The sequence below is a fragment of the Ylistrum balloti genome, unplaced genomic scaffold, assembly GCF_031769215.1.
Source record: "Ylistrum balloti isolate Yb309-2 unplaced genomic scaffold, AGI_CSIRO_Ybal_v1 Utg370242, whole genome shotgun sequence".
Classification (NCBI taxonomy): Eukaryota; Metazoa; Mollusca; class Bivalvia; order Pectinida; family Pectinidae; genus Ylistrum; species Ylistrum balloti.
In genome coordinates this window covers 2,409,521-2,424,303 of record NW_026782196.1, presented here as the reverse complement: position 1 = coordinate 2,424,303, position 14,783 = coordinate 2,409,521, and the positions used below count along the sequence as shown (strand labels likewise).

Genomic DNA, 14,783 nt, shown 5'->3' with positions numbered 1-14,783 from the left:
TAAGAGGTAGCCACCAGTAAGTAAAGGGAGATGCTGCCTAAAAATGACCCTGGTTGTTCACTGAAACCCAGCAAACAAACAAGCAATTGTAAACAAACTATAATTGTTCATACAACACAGGAATTTAGGATAAAATATTCAAGATATGATTTAAAGGACAGACTTGAATTGTTTATGACTTGTAGATCAGACCAAAGGATACAAAGTTTTGTGTGATTCTCACCACGTGATCAATCTATTAATAAATTTGTATTATCATATCAATAACATTTACACAGATAAATACCATTTATTACAAAAATATCCATGGCCTAATCCTGCATAACTACCAAGCTCCATTAACAGTTATTTTTGTCCGAAAGTATGTGAAATACAACACCTGAAAATTAACAACAACGGTTTTGACTTTCATCAATCATTTATTCTATCATCGCAGTAAATACAAAACCATTGAATACAAGATGGAGCCGAGACGCTGTATTTGCATATTTGTGCGATGCCACACAGAACCTGCTGGTATCAAATATCACATGTTATTACATTGTTAAGAAATAATAAATATGGACACAGATGAAGCGTTTTAATACATACAAAATCTTAACTGTAGATATCACATGCCACTCACAGATCCATCACGAACATGCCTGACAGCTACACTTAGTTGACCAGGTATATCTAAAATCATCTGAACACACTGGACCAGCTGATCGGTACTACATCCAGGGACCACAAACGCTCGTAACAAAAACAGTAACTAGTCCAACAACTTAACATATTAAACCGAGTATTGAATATTACGTAGTAAATCAAAAATGGAACGTAATTCATCTAAGTACACCATGATACACAGCACCTAGTGAACAAAAACATTTATACAGTCACAACCCCTTGACTATTTACAGTAAAATTCCACTGCTAATGTAGTAAGAGCTGGCAGTGAATTTGAACTGTTGATTCCTTGTATGATTTTACTGTACATGCTAATAAGTCTTGTCTGCTAAATGCTCATGCTTTCTTCACCTCTTTTTAGATTTCATATTTCTATTGCTGAATGCCAGTGAATATTTGGATACTGAAATTCGCGACAAACAGAACCATTTCAAAAGATAAACTACGTTTTGCACTAGATGTTTTTGTCTTTTCTTATCCCCACTGGACACCTCAAAATAATAAGCAGAAGAGTATATACATATTTTCAATTAAAATTCACATTAACTTCAACAGAAAAGCTCAGCTTGGTCAAGTACAATTCCCATATATGGGTTCTTTGTGATTTCAGCAGAAAACATTTGATCACATAACAATTCTTTGTTGGAGATGAAATGACTTGTAAGGGGTTAACTTAAAATGACTGATACATGTAGAAATACTTCTATGAATGACTAATACTTATGTTACCTGTATCTGCCATGTTAGTTTGTACATTTATTGACTTTGTGACATATTGCGAACATCAAAGAACTGCGGAAATGAACACATATTTGTTGTTAATGATCAGCTGTAATATGAATGACAATCTTAATTTAACTAAAACTGGTTTGCGTTACTATGACAGTAAATTTTAACTCCTGTATGAAAAGCCACGTTAATTCATTCTGTAACTTATCATAATACATACTTCATACATATACAAATATATGACACTATCTGTGTGCTGACAATTTTATAAAGGTTGAGAACTTGGTCATGGGATACATTAAGTAGATGAAAATTAAAACTTGAGGGGAGTAATCTTAACAAAACATTTAGATTTACATGATGAAAACAAATGAATGAACATACACATCAGTATCACCGTTTGATGAAATGGCATAAGTTGTCCAATGTAACCTTTGACCTTCACTGACATAAACCGAATCAGAGTTCTCAAGATGACATTAATTTGAATGGGGGAAGGAAGGAACAATCATTAGAACTGAAATGATGTGTAAAATCACTGGAATGGGACAGTCTTACTTGCACGTCAACTCTGCCTCATCCACATTTAATCATTTTCCCATATTAATAATCAACACATTTTTTGTTTTAATTCTTTAATCTTTTTAACCTGCTTTAAACAGTGCCTAGAACTATCAGCTTAGTCTGCAATGTACTGCAAAATCTTGAAGTCCACCTCTTCATGACCATTTTTGGCTTTATATATAAACGTTTCGGCTAATCTTTGGAACTAGATTTATCTTTGGAAACAATAACATGGATCCTCACTATAAATCGACTTGTTATTGGAAGTGTCATGTGACATATCACTCATTTATCACACCATGGGGTCACCTTCTTTATCATTTGGGTTTTCTGTGTATATTCCAATTTCTTTCAAGGCTGTTTGGGCCAAAAAGAGAAAGCTATGTAAGTTGATTACTTCCTTTATAATTCATCATATAAAATACTTTTGGTTATAAACTAGTATAAAAGTAGGATATATCATCCATCATAGTTCTAAATGTTGACAAACATCAGGCCCCAGTTGTTTGTTAAGGATAACCAGTGGTAGTAAAAAGTTTTAAATGTGATACGGGTAGATTTGTTGAGACACGTCATATTGATATATTTAGAGTATTAAAGTTGTGTTCAACACTCTTGTTAGTTCAGTGGCAGCTATTATCATCTTTCACTAACCACTTGTTAACTTATCCTTCACTAACCACTTGTTAACTTATCCTTCACTAACCACTTATTAACTTATCCTTCACTAACCACTTGTTAACTTTAGAGTAACTGGGGCCTCATGTTACATCTAAACTGACAATTACCGGGTAAGTAAATGTTTCCCTTACTACGTTTTCATTAAATGCGATAATAGATATCTTGAACTAAGTCTATGAAGTATAAAATATTCCCCCAGACTACAGTCACAGGGGCTTGTCATCACTATATATAAACCTTATGATACACTGCCCTCACAGGGACTTGTCACTGGATTATGTTATCTATATTAGTACTCCATCTCGGTAAATATTCAAGTATCTAAGGAGGGACAAAACCTATCAATGATATCATGGTTATATTGCAGTTTTAAATAAACAAAAAGAAAATATCTTTAACATAAAAAACACATATATCATATTTCAGACATACTATTTCAACTGACATTTATACAGGTAAACTCACTTGTCACATAAATGCAGTCTGGTTTTATTAATGAAGACCTGCTGGTTAACACAAGGCAGTTTACTGTTATGTGTAGTACCCAAACCAGACCACTTAGTACAACTGTAATGGTCAATATCATTATTAGTACTGACCTGTTATTGAATAAGCCTAAACAAACTTGGCTTTTTTTGGTTGTATAAGATTTAACCTGCTTGTGTGAACCATTAGCTCATCACTGACATTTCTAGAACCCTCTTTTGTCTACAAAAATTCTTCCTTTCATGTTCCAGACCATTTATTTCTCATCAAACTCTCAACCTTACACTCCTACCACTTACACACTATACCTCTCACTTACACTTCCGATCTCGTTTCACACTCTTACGTCACAAGTTCCCATCATTCGCCTGTTAATCTCTACTAAAGGTGTTGTCGCTGGTCCCTGGACAAGTCCTATAACAGATCTACATGCACTGACTGCCAAAGGCAACAAAAACTGTGCTATATATAGTAATGTGACAAAAAATGACTGTGTTCCTGAGATTAACCTCCAATGACCTTGCTCCGTCGCATGTGTGCATTGCTCACTTTGGTGCATACGCGCGGTTTGTTCTGTGGCCACAGATCCTCCCAGATTGCTAAGATGTATGAAATCTACGACAAAATGTATGACAAATAAGTGAAATGAAAAGGGCAGATAACCCAATCTCCATCTAGTGCTCTGCTGCTTCACAGTAACAAATTAAAGTCATTTGCTTAGCAGAAGCAGATATAACTCATGATTCTGTTGTAAATCTGGCGCTGAACAAGGGCAGGTAACTCTATTGCTCCTTGATTGGTTAGCAGGTACAGCCTTCTCATCTGTACTCTTCCATTGTTTTATCTCAATATATATCACCTACTGTCAGGTGATGAAACCCTTATCTCCTGGAATATTCTATAATAATTCACATCACACTGAAAGTCTACCAACATCACAAAATCACTACCATAGTAATTTCCACTGTCGATATAATATGCAATTATAAAAGGTCTGCTAGTGGACTAGTGCTTGAGAAGAAGCCCCCTCGTTTTGCCATAGGCAGTGTGGGAGATATAACTAGGTATGTCCACCCTAACACAGGTAACACATTTACCTACTAAAGGTAACATATGATCCTTCTATAGGTATGTAAATTAATCACCATACCATAGCTATACAATGTATTCAACCTACCAAAGGTAACATGTTCACACTGCCATTGCAATTCAATATATTTTCACCCTATCATACATAACATTCACCCTACCATAGGTCACATATTCACACTATTCTAAGTAGGTAGCGTATTCACCCCAACATAGCTTTAACAAAGACATTATTCATTTAAATCTCTCTACTACTATCCCTACTACAGGTATGTAGACTTTTCACCCTTACATAAGTAAAACATACACTTTACTATAGGTATGTGGCCTATTCACTGTAACAGGGGTAATATTTTCACCCTACAATAGACGACATTAAACCCATTCATTGATAACATTCATCCGACAATTGGTGTGTACATGCTCACCCAACCATTGATGTGTAACATAATCACTAAACCACTGGAGTGTAACCTATTCACCAAACCAATGGTGTGTAATGTATTCACCCAACCATTGGTATAGAACATGTTCACCCTGCCATAAAGTACACAATGTATTCAGTCTATCATAGGTATTTAAAATGATCACCCTTTCAAAGGTAACGTTCACCCTACCATAGTTTTGAATCATATTCACCATACCTTTGACATGAAACATATTCACCCTATCATCCCTACCATAGTCTGAAACATATTCACCCTGCCATAGGAGTGTAACATATTTACCCTATCATAGGTTACATACACCCTACCATAGGTGTAATACACTTCACCATAGTAGGTATGGCCTATGTCACATTTACCACATGGTAGGTTAAAGTACACACACACTGTTTCACTTACAATGGAACTTAACAATGACAACACTGAGTAGTAATGTCCAATGAGAATGTCTGATCCTCATACTGACCCAAACTTACGCTACATCTCATAATCTAGAATGAATTTAATTGTAAAAATGTCGGACTATGATTAATGTCTGACTATGATTAATCACTATTATGTCAAAAATTCCGCATTTGTTCCGGGGGCCTGCGCTGTGCGGCTGTGGTGGCAGCAGCGGCATTGTCTGTGCCGCGGCGGGCGTGCTGAGGTGATTGTTGACTGGGTTGTGCCTGCGACGGCTGAGGTGTTTGTGTGCCTGCCTCTCCAGCCTCACCCTCTTCCCCACCCTCACGACTTTTGTCCTTTGTCCGGAACTTCTTGCGCCAAGATGGGGCTCTTCTGAATTTTCCACCTTCACCCTGTACAAGAGAAACCAGCATTCTCATTACTTTTTGACTAAGAATTGTATTCTTTAGAACACATAACCTTGAACCTTTGCATGCCTGACCTCAAAATAATTAACAAAACTGGTGCAAAGGTCAAAGTTTAATAATGTCATCTTTAAACTCAATCATCAATAGTCTACTGATAAGCTTTATCGGTATTTTGTGTTCCTTTGAAGTCCAAGTATAAAAGTTAACTGGGTAATGAACATAACGCAAACATTTTGGTATTTTTCATTCTTTCTTTCCTTAGAGCAAGAAAAAACTATCAATGAAATATTACAAATAAGATAAACAAGATCCTTTGTTTTTTGTTTTGTTTTCTGTTTCGTTTTCCCCCCATCTCCCAAAAGTGTAAATAGAATGTTAGAACAATTGACATAATCTAATCAAATAAAGTGTCTATTACTGAAAATGTGTGTGCATTATTTTGAAGAAGATCAGTATTGTAATGACATTCACAAGTTTAGAACACTACACAAATATTGACATTGAAAAGCTGAAATTTGAATTATTAATTCCACAAACCATACATCAGAAATCAATTTCTGGCATGAAAATATAAATCAACTTGGGGACTTCAGATATCATTGTTTAAAATCAGCTCACTTCTCTTTTTACCAACTTCATATGTTTGTCCAATCTATAGATATCACTGTGATATGCCTCCTAAGTCATTTATAAATTCACAGTGTCAAATAAGTAGAATTAGTCCTGTAAAATCACTGCTGTAAATCTAATGTAAAATACAGAATACTTTGAATGTTTAAACACATAAAAATTCAGTAATAAGGATGTAACTTATTCTTAACTTTTCACAATAATCTGGTTGACAGATTTCTCAATATAGCTGAGAGGGTAAGGAGTGCTAGCTAAGCAAGCGGGGAGCCTTTATACCAAATACCTGTGCAAAATCAGTAATTCAAAATCAGCCAATCAAAATTGTCCCGAGTATTACAACAATGATTAGTAAACCTGTCTGAATGACTGCGTGTATGACACCAGGACTGTCATGATCATTAGAATGTAAGAATGTATACACATATACAGCATTTGCAGTATAAACATAATGTAGATCAAATGAATAGATTAAAAAAAAATACATTGAAAGCAAGTTCCCAGTACACAAGGAGCAACAGAGTAAGAACTCAGGAAAACTAGAAAATCAAGCTTGTCTACATAGGACATAACTAAACGAGACTTGTGTGACAGTTGCTACACACTCCCAGTTCTTACTTGTTTTAACACTGGTGTGCAAATATTAAAAAAGTTACTCTCTCCAACTGTGCTTGTCTTAATCACTAGAGAGAATATACATGGCTGGAGTTTCACAACAAACCTTAACGAAGCTGTTATCCCAACCTTTCCAGTAAGGAATGATAAGTATACAGTAAGGAATGTGTGTGTTTATGCAGCAATTTCTAATAGCTTTATCTTCATTTAACAGATAATGTGATGAACAAATCTCCAGCAAAATGAAATCTTGAAGTTTTCATCACTCTCTCAAAACAGAGACAGGAATTCAGCTTTGTTGTCGGTTATACGTCAGATTTCACTGGTAAAAAAAAATGAACAATTAAGGGGAAAAGGTCTAAAAATTTGGTACTTTTAGACCAAAATCTGTTGCCTAGGGAACGTGCTTCCAATTTTTTTTATGTAACACAGATGACTTTGAGAGCTTCCTACCTGTGTCTATTTCTACACAATCAAGTGGTAATATCATGCGGGCACTTAAAAAGAAAATTAACATGTGTAGGAATCAGTACTGGAGAGAATTCAGTGGAAATCATGTTATACCAAAAAATTCACAGAAGAAATACTTTATCATTTCAGTTTACATATATCATAGAGTAGAAACATCAGAAAATTACATCGGTATATGATTTTGTTTATAATGCATGTATAACAGAGAGAAAGTTGATGTAAAACAACACAGTTAACACATAATCTAGTATAACAGTATTACTAGGCATGCAGATTTACTTAAGTTAATCAATTACATATACAAATCACTCTTTAATTCAAATAGATCAAAAACATTTAACTCAAATATATTATAAATTATTATTCATAATTTGTTTAAAAAAAACAACAATAAATAATGCAATATAATAATTAAGTTCATGCTCGGTCTCGTATCATAAAATAATATCATGAAGTCAAAATTAATATGTGGTAACAGTAACATGGGCATATGCCCTACAACACTATTTGTTCACATGAGCAAAATCAACACTTAGTTGATGTGAAAAACAGGGTTGAGAAGGCCTCAAGTATTAGCTATTTAGATCTAAAACAGCAAAGATTATTAGTAAATGTTTTGTTATCACTATATCTCAAAATGTAGGCAACAGAAAAATTTCCAAATATATAAATCTTTGAAAATCATTCAATCAAAATATATGGATGACCTTACAGTGGAGATCAGTGTATCACACTAGATTGTTTGAATTTCAAGTTATATGAACTTTGTATAATATTATTGAATATCTTGGGTTATTTCAGTTTGATAACAAGTTATTTAAAATCAGTTATATCTATAAATGATACCATGTTTAATGAATCCTAACCTTAATATAAGAGTTTGTTGTTATCTAGTCAGATTTTGATATCAGAGTTTGACATTAAAAAGGCAAGGCATTACCTTTTTGTAATTCACCTGATAAAAGTGGTTTCATTCTAGATTTCACACATATAATTTACAAACACTGCTGTTATTGAAGACTATCTAGACTACATTTAACTGAACTCAACGATCCATATTTAAAGTGATGTCCAGCACTAAACTGGTTCAACACCAAATTTAAGTAGAGACCAATTCTAGAAGTTAATCTTTTCCAAGTTGGGCATAAACAAACTTATCTATAATCCTATTAATGAAATTAGACTACACACAGTAAAACATACTTAGTAGTGTTATGCTTCCAATAGAATTTTAATGGAGCAGATAGAGAGATAAACGGAAGGAAATAAAGAGTTTTCCAGCATCACATTTACAGAGGCTTAACAATGCCATATCAAAGTCAAAGATGTTTTTCATAATGTCTTGAAATTTGCAGAGAAACATCCAGTTAGTGGCATTCTAAAGGAGAGTAAATTGAGTTCAAATTGATAATTATTAAGATAAGAAAACAGATCAAAATTCCATAAATACAATAGCAGGAGTTTCTGTACTTGATCAGTCTTAAATATAGGTAGAATAATGACATTTTAAATATGTAGGATAAAAATACGTCATTTCTGAAGTAGTACTGAGGAGTATTAATGTAAAGATATAATTCTCTCCCCAAAAAGCATTACACATGATAGTTCAAAATGCCTCAGAGAGTGGTTAGACCAGTTATATGGGGGCACTATACACCACCAGTATTAGTTATACACATCTACAGACCTGTGATTTTTTGCGATTCTGTAAATAATAAATTCTTGGGTATGATATGCTCTTTGTCAATTTTCCATGGTTTGTATAGAACCACATTGGAAATTCAATACTATTCTGAACTTCTTTTCTATTTGATTAAGTAACAAACACATTAATAACTATCGTATAGAAAACATGACCTTCGACCTTGATTACACACCACACATATATATATTTTCTTCCCATTCTAATTCCTTCATTCTAATTACAGAAGAAAAAAAATGAACATTCAATATCATAGAATTCTCAAATCTGAATATATTGAATAAGTACGATAGTTTTAATGTTAGTGGGCATACAAATATCTAGATTTGATAAGGATGGGGTAGGGTCACTTTTTTAATAGTAAAACTTCACAACATGTCACATCATTACACAGTATCAATATCACACTGTGTAGTTCACAGAATGCAAGACACAAGTGCAATTCACACAAAAAAAAAAAAAAAAAAGACAAGGTCACAGACACTGGTGAAGGTCATGGACACTAACATTTAGTGGAGGTTAAGGTCATACATGTGGAAGGTGAAGGGAACTCAAATAAAAAGTTGAGGGTCGCACCATTCACAAACAAAACCCACTGATACAAATAAAGAGGATGGGAGTGACACAGATATGAAGTAGAGTGTAAAGTGAGCTGTGTGTTGAGTATATACATTTGTCACTATAACAACTGATGAAGTATATGGTGTCTATAGAGTGTTATATCCACAAAGTGTCCCAATATGTACTAATTTGTATACAGCCCCTGATACTACTGTGTACAGACCAGACGTTAACAAAGCTTCACACATCACATCATAAAATCAAATATCTCTGATCTAAATACAAAGCATTCATGTGTTTTTAGTACTTGAAATGGATTCAGAGTAGCAGGAACTGTGCTTTATTCAATTTAAAAAGTGTAAAATGAAGTGTCAGACAAGTAAAGTTGTCACATTTACGAATTCCAAATGAAAATTAAATAGTAAATTTTAAACTGAATCGTATATTCCAAACAGCTGTTAAGATTAATGATTTGATGTGTTGGGTCAAACGGATCCGCATTTCTTTACTTAGGGAACCACCATATCAAAGGTAAAAATATCCATGATGGAGAATGCTGATCTCAGGATCACAAAACATTTCTGCTCTCGCATTCTGTTCCATCTGTTGGCGAATAATGACATCTTCCAAACCGAAGGATATTAGTGTTAGACATACAGCATCTGTATAAAGGTAACATATCTATTGCTATGAGGAGTTAGTAGACTGTCAATAAAATCAGATATAATCAATAAATATTTAAAAAACTCAATTCGTATTCTATCTTGGGGAAGAACTGCACTGTGATCCTACGGTCATCACCGACATCCTGTCTAAACAGACAGAAAAATGTAGGCAAAAGCACTCGACTGCAGCACTACTCATAAAAGAAGCAGGTAACACATTCCTTCTTGACATAGTTATACTACTGTGTCAGAATGTAAATAAGGTGCACTTATTCTTGATGAGGGTAACACTACAGAATAATGTCAGTGAAGTTGAACCATTACTTATCTGGGGAAAGTCTTAGCCACTGTAGGCGAGGAAACATCACCAAAATGTCAAGGAAATTCCTCAGCTGATGTAGATAACATTACAGAAAACCTGATCTAGAAAATTCCTCAGGTGATGAGTAGATGTGGACACTACACAAACGGATAATTAGGGGAAAGCCTCAGAAATTGTAAATGAGGACATACAAATTCCTGACCAGGAAAAGATTGATGCTGAAGGTGAAGACACACTAATGCCTGATCAGGGACATCCACTCTGGGATTGAGGCCATAACTTGGGAAAAGCTGGGAAATAGCTATTCTTGACTGGAAAGGCACAGCTAAGGCAAGATGTAAGCAAGGAAAAATATTTTTCTTGATCTAGGTTATCACTGAGGTGTAGGGGTAAACAAGGACATAACAAATATAGGTAAGGGGTACCAATGAGACAGGAAGTAGACAAGGACATAATCTCTCTTGATATGGGGGTACCAGTGAGACAGGAAGTAGACAAGGACACAATCTCTCTTGATAAGAGGGTACCTGTGAGACAGGAAGTAGACAAGGACACAATCTCTCTTGATAAGAGGGTACCTGTGAGACAGGAAGAAGACAAGGACATGATCTCTCTGAGTAGGGGGGTTCCACTTATGCATGTGAAAGACAATCATCCCTGTATCTAATGGGATGCCAATCAGATAAGACATCACATCCTGTCTTGATAAAGTGGGCGCCAATGAGAAAGACATGGTAAAGGACATCTTCATGCATCATTGTAACAGGACACATCTAGGACATATTCATTCTTGGTAAAGGGTTACTGTGAAGCATGGAGTGGGAAGCACACCTCATCAAAAACAGCACTAATGAAAAAGGACATCTGTGGGATCCACCTGATGTTGGAGGTACCATTTATACAAGAACTACAACACAAATCCTTGTTGAGGAGGGCACAACTACGAAGGAAACACTAAGAGAGGATTCATACCAGGATGGGGAGGAGATAATAATCATATGATGAACAGTCCGACTGTCTCTCTGATAAACAGGGGATATACTTAGAGTAACCTACGTTACATTTATTGTGACAGAATAAGTTGGGTGCTTTCAACCAAAAAACATTGAGGAGTGAAAAGGGCTCATTAAACTTAAAATCACATTGTGATAGGACTGAAAGAATGACAAAGGCAACATTTCTAACAGATGGAGCAATGAAGGAGAAATAGTATGGACTAAACACATCCCTTGGACCTGGTGGTCGTTGTTTCTTGGGCAATTTAAGTAATTCCTCAGTCAACATTCCATGGTCAGTTTTGAAGGACCGATTCCAATCCCTTCCCCAAACCCTAACATATGAGCACAAAATCATCTGGTTCAAATAGATATTACTGTAGCTGAAAGGCCAAAATTGGTAAGATCCTCAAATATAGACTGAGAAATGTTAACATTTTTACTCAAATATGTAGACTGAAGACTGTTACAATAGTGACCACATGCTGGATTACCATTGTGATCTGAGATATACTATATCTGCAGAAAGTCTGTTACCATAGTTACTAGGAATATTCTATGTAGGCAGAAGACTTGCAGTATTGATGAGGAATATTTTATTTAGGGCAGAAAACTATTACCATAGTTACAAGAGATATGTTATGTAGGCAAAATATTGTTACCATAGTGGCCAAAAATCTGTTATGTTGGCAAAAGACTGTTACTATAGTGACCAGAAATATGTCATCAGAATACTGTTACCATAGTGACTGAGATATTACACAATGCTGATTCTTCTGACCACCAAGTTTCCACTGGGCATGTGCATAACTCACCCGTCACCGCAGCTACATGTGCCCATCACCAAAGCCAAGGCGTTACACTCAAGCTGGCAACAAAGCCATATTACATGTACACTGACACAGACCTACCTCATCCAGCCGCCGGTCAGTACCCATTGCCAGAAGATTGCTAAATTCTCGGTCCAATATCTGCCTAGCCTGTCGATGAAAAACACATTTTTTATGACAGAAGTAATCAAATTATTCTGTAAAATCAGTAGAATCACAGACCCTTACACATTGATACATTTAAACAATAAATGTGGTCGGTATGTCATACAAGTTCTTTTATTCTCATTCTCAAATTAACATTTTGTACAATCTTGCATCAGTTTAAATATGATAAAAATAGGTATCGTCTTGAACTATAAATACTGCAATCCACAAAGTCAAAGCAAAATCAAAGAATTTCGAATCATTGAACCATGAAAAGAAACTAAAACTGACCTACCTCAGTTAGAAATTTCTAATATGAAGTTCAAGACACAAATCTGATTTCTTTTTCATTTCAGCAAGCTTCTTTCAAGTTAAATAAACAATCAGTGATATGATTCACACAATGGACTGAGTTTATGATAATTTTTATCACAGGAAAATTTATTTGTGTTCTTTTTTTACACAATGAGGACTTTTCAACAATCATAATTTTAGCACACTGGGACTCGGTAGCCAATTCTGTGACTTTACATATGCATATATTAGTGGTCGGTTTTCCAATGTGAGAGGCATACTTACTTGTGTATTTTGAGTTGGTATCTGGAGGGCCAGAGCTAGACTGCTGTGATCAAAGCTCTCGTCCAGTGAAACCAAAGAACCATGTACACCTGATTCTATCAGATTGTTTGCATATTCCCGGAGACCTATTGATTGTGCCCATTTTATTACCCGCTCATTCGTCCACACTAAAACATCTGTGAAAACAAAATTGTAAAGGTTAGTATATTATGTCTCATTTCTAGCAGATTACAAAATTTTTGATTTTATTTGAAAATTGATTTAGGCAAATTTCAGCAAATAAAATTTCTGAGTTTAAACTTTTCCTCTTGGAATTACAAGTTGATAGATATAAAGTTAAATATTACCCAATACAAAGTCAGGCATATATTTCAAATAATAAACATCTCACCTTTCATTTCTGAAGAACTGTCTTCTCTCCTTCGTTCTAATTCTTTCTTGTCATAATTCAATCTTTTTAAACAATTAATACCATATTGTAAACTTGTCCTGTGAAGATAAAACATAATGAGGTATGAGAAAAACACACTCCACAGTGCTAGTAAAGTACACTCCACAGTACTAGTAAAGTACACTCCACAGTACTAGTATACTGGTTGTACTAATTCACATTTTCCCATCAGCTTTCTCAATAGAACTCTGTAGTAACATAACAATATCTCATGAAGTCCAACCAAAATCATTTTTATTTCACATGTAGAACTGATTAAGAAAATTTCCAAAACTCTGACATCTAACATTAGAATCATTTCACTTAACCAATCGACTAAGAAAAAAGAAAAAATACATGAATTGATCAGTGAGAATTACAAACATGGATTTTTTTTTTCGAGAACACAGCATCGTGTTTATTGTCGATTGGTTGGAAGGTCCTTGAACATTCGAGAAGTAACTATGGCTGATTGTGTGAAATTGTCAGCCTCATGCTTACCTATGAAAACTATCCACCATTTTTAGTTGGCCACGTAGATCTTTCTTGGTGAGGTGATCCAGCATGCGAGCATCGACTAGACACTCCATGAAATGACTGCGATATTGGGGTAGTCCTAGACAGGGCAGCCATTCATTACCTATCCATTCATGGTTCATGTCGCCAAATGCTAAGGTCTGAGAAAAGACATACATCATATTAGTGTTGGACTTAACACACAAGATCAGATGTCTGCCTCTTGGTTGATAATAGATCAGATATCTGGGTTAATACAATATAGGTCTTCTTTTAGTTAGTAAGGCAAACTAATGACTACCGACATTTTGAAAAATAATACCATTGTGTTTGACATCCTTCAAAATCCTCAGATATCAATTCTAAGCTTGACTAAACAATATCTTAATTTTGACAATCATAAGTCTTGATTGTGTTTCCATGGTTACAAGTTTGAAAACATCTACTCTATCAAATTAAAGGCTTTAATCAGTCATTATCACATCATCCGACTCAGTTTCAATAAAGTTTATCACAGGGATGATAAGCTAAGGGTGTTTCTACAAAAACTTGTGTATAGTGACAAGGTTTTCACCACAATCAAAATTTCCCAAGGAGAAAAAAAAACACATGCAAATAATGATGAAGTCTTTGATGATTCTGATAACTTTCATTGAAACTGGTTAATAGGTTTAGGAGTTGTCTGAACAGACAGACAGACAGTCAGAAAGGGCCAGGTGATTCCAGTATACATTCATATGCTCGATAGAATATATCTCAGACTAAAAGTGAAATGTTAAGAGAAGGAATCTGTTAGTTTTCTTATTAATTTACATAATTTGTTCTAAGCAAATCAAATCACTCC

General features: G+C 34.8%; 1 protein-coding gene across 7 annotated transcripts in view; it reads right to left on the bottom strand.

Moving 5' to 3' along the window:
* Window positions 1-399: 399 nt before the first annotated feature.
* The window catches only part of LOC132552270 (liprin-alpha-1-like), a 59,944-nt gene continuing 45,560 nt past the window's right edge, over window positions 400-14,783 (bottom strand). For 5 of the 7 annotated variants that reach the window (XM_060216425.1, XM_060216426.1, XM_060216428.1 and 2 more), the window contains 5 exons: window positions 13,925-14,100; window positions 13,385-13,482; window positions 12,994-13,169; window positions 12,349-12,417; window positions 400-5,464 (listed from right to left, as the gene is read on the bottom strand). In XM_060216425.1, coding sequence (XP_060072408.1) covers window positions 5,225-5,464; window positions 12,349-12,417; window positions 12,994-13,169; window positions 13,385-13,482; window positions 13,925-14,100 — 759 coding nt within the window. In that variant the 3' untranslated portion in view covers window positions 400-5,224. Of the gene's footprint in view, window positions 5,465-7,174; window positions 7,219-8,879; window positions 8,898-12,348; window positions 12,418-12,993; window positions 13,170-13,384; window positions 13,483-13,924; window positions 14,101-14,783 lie in introns of all 7 variants that reach the window. The other 2 variants (XM_060216429.1, XM_060216430.1) reach the window with 2 other exon arrangements.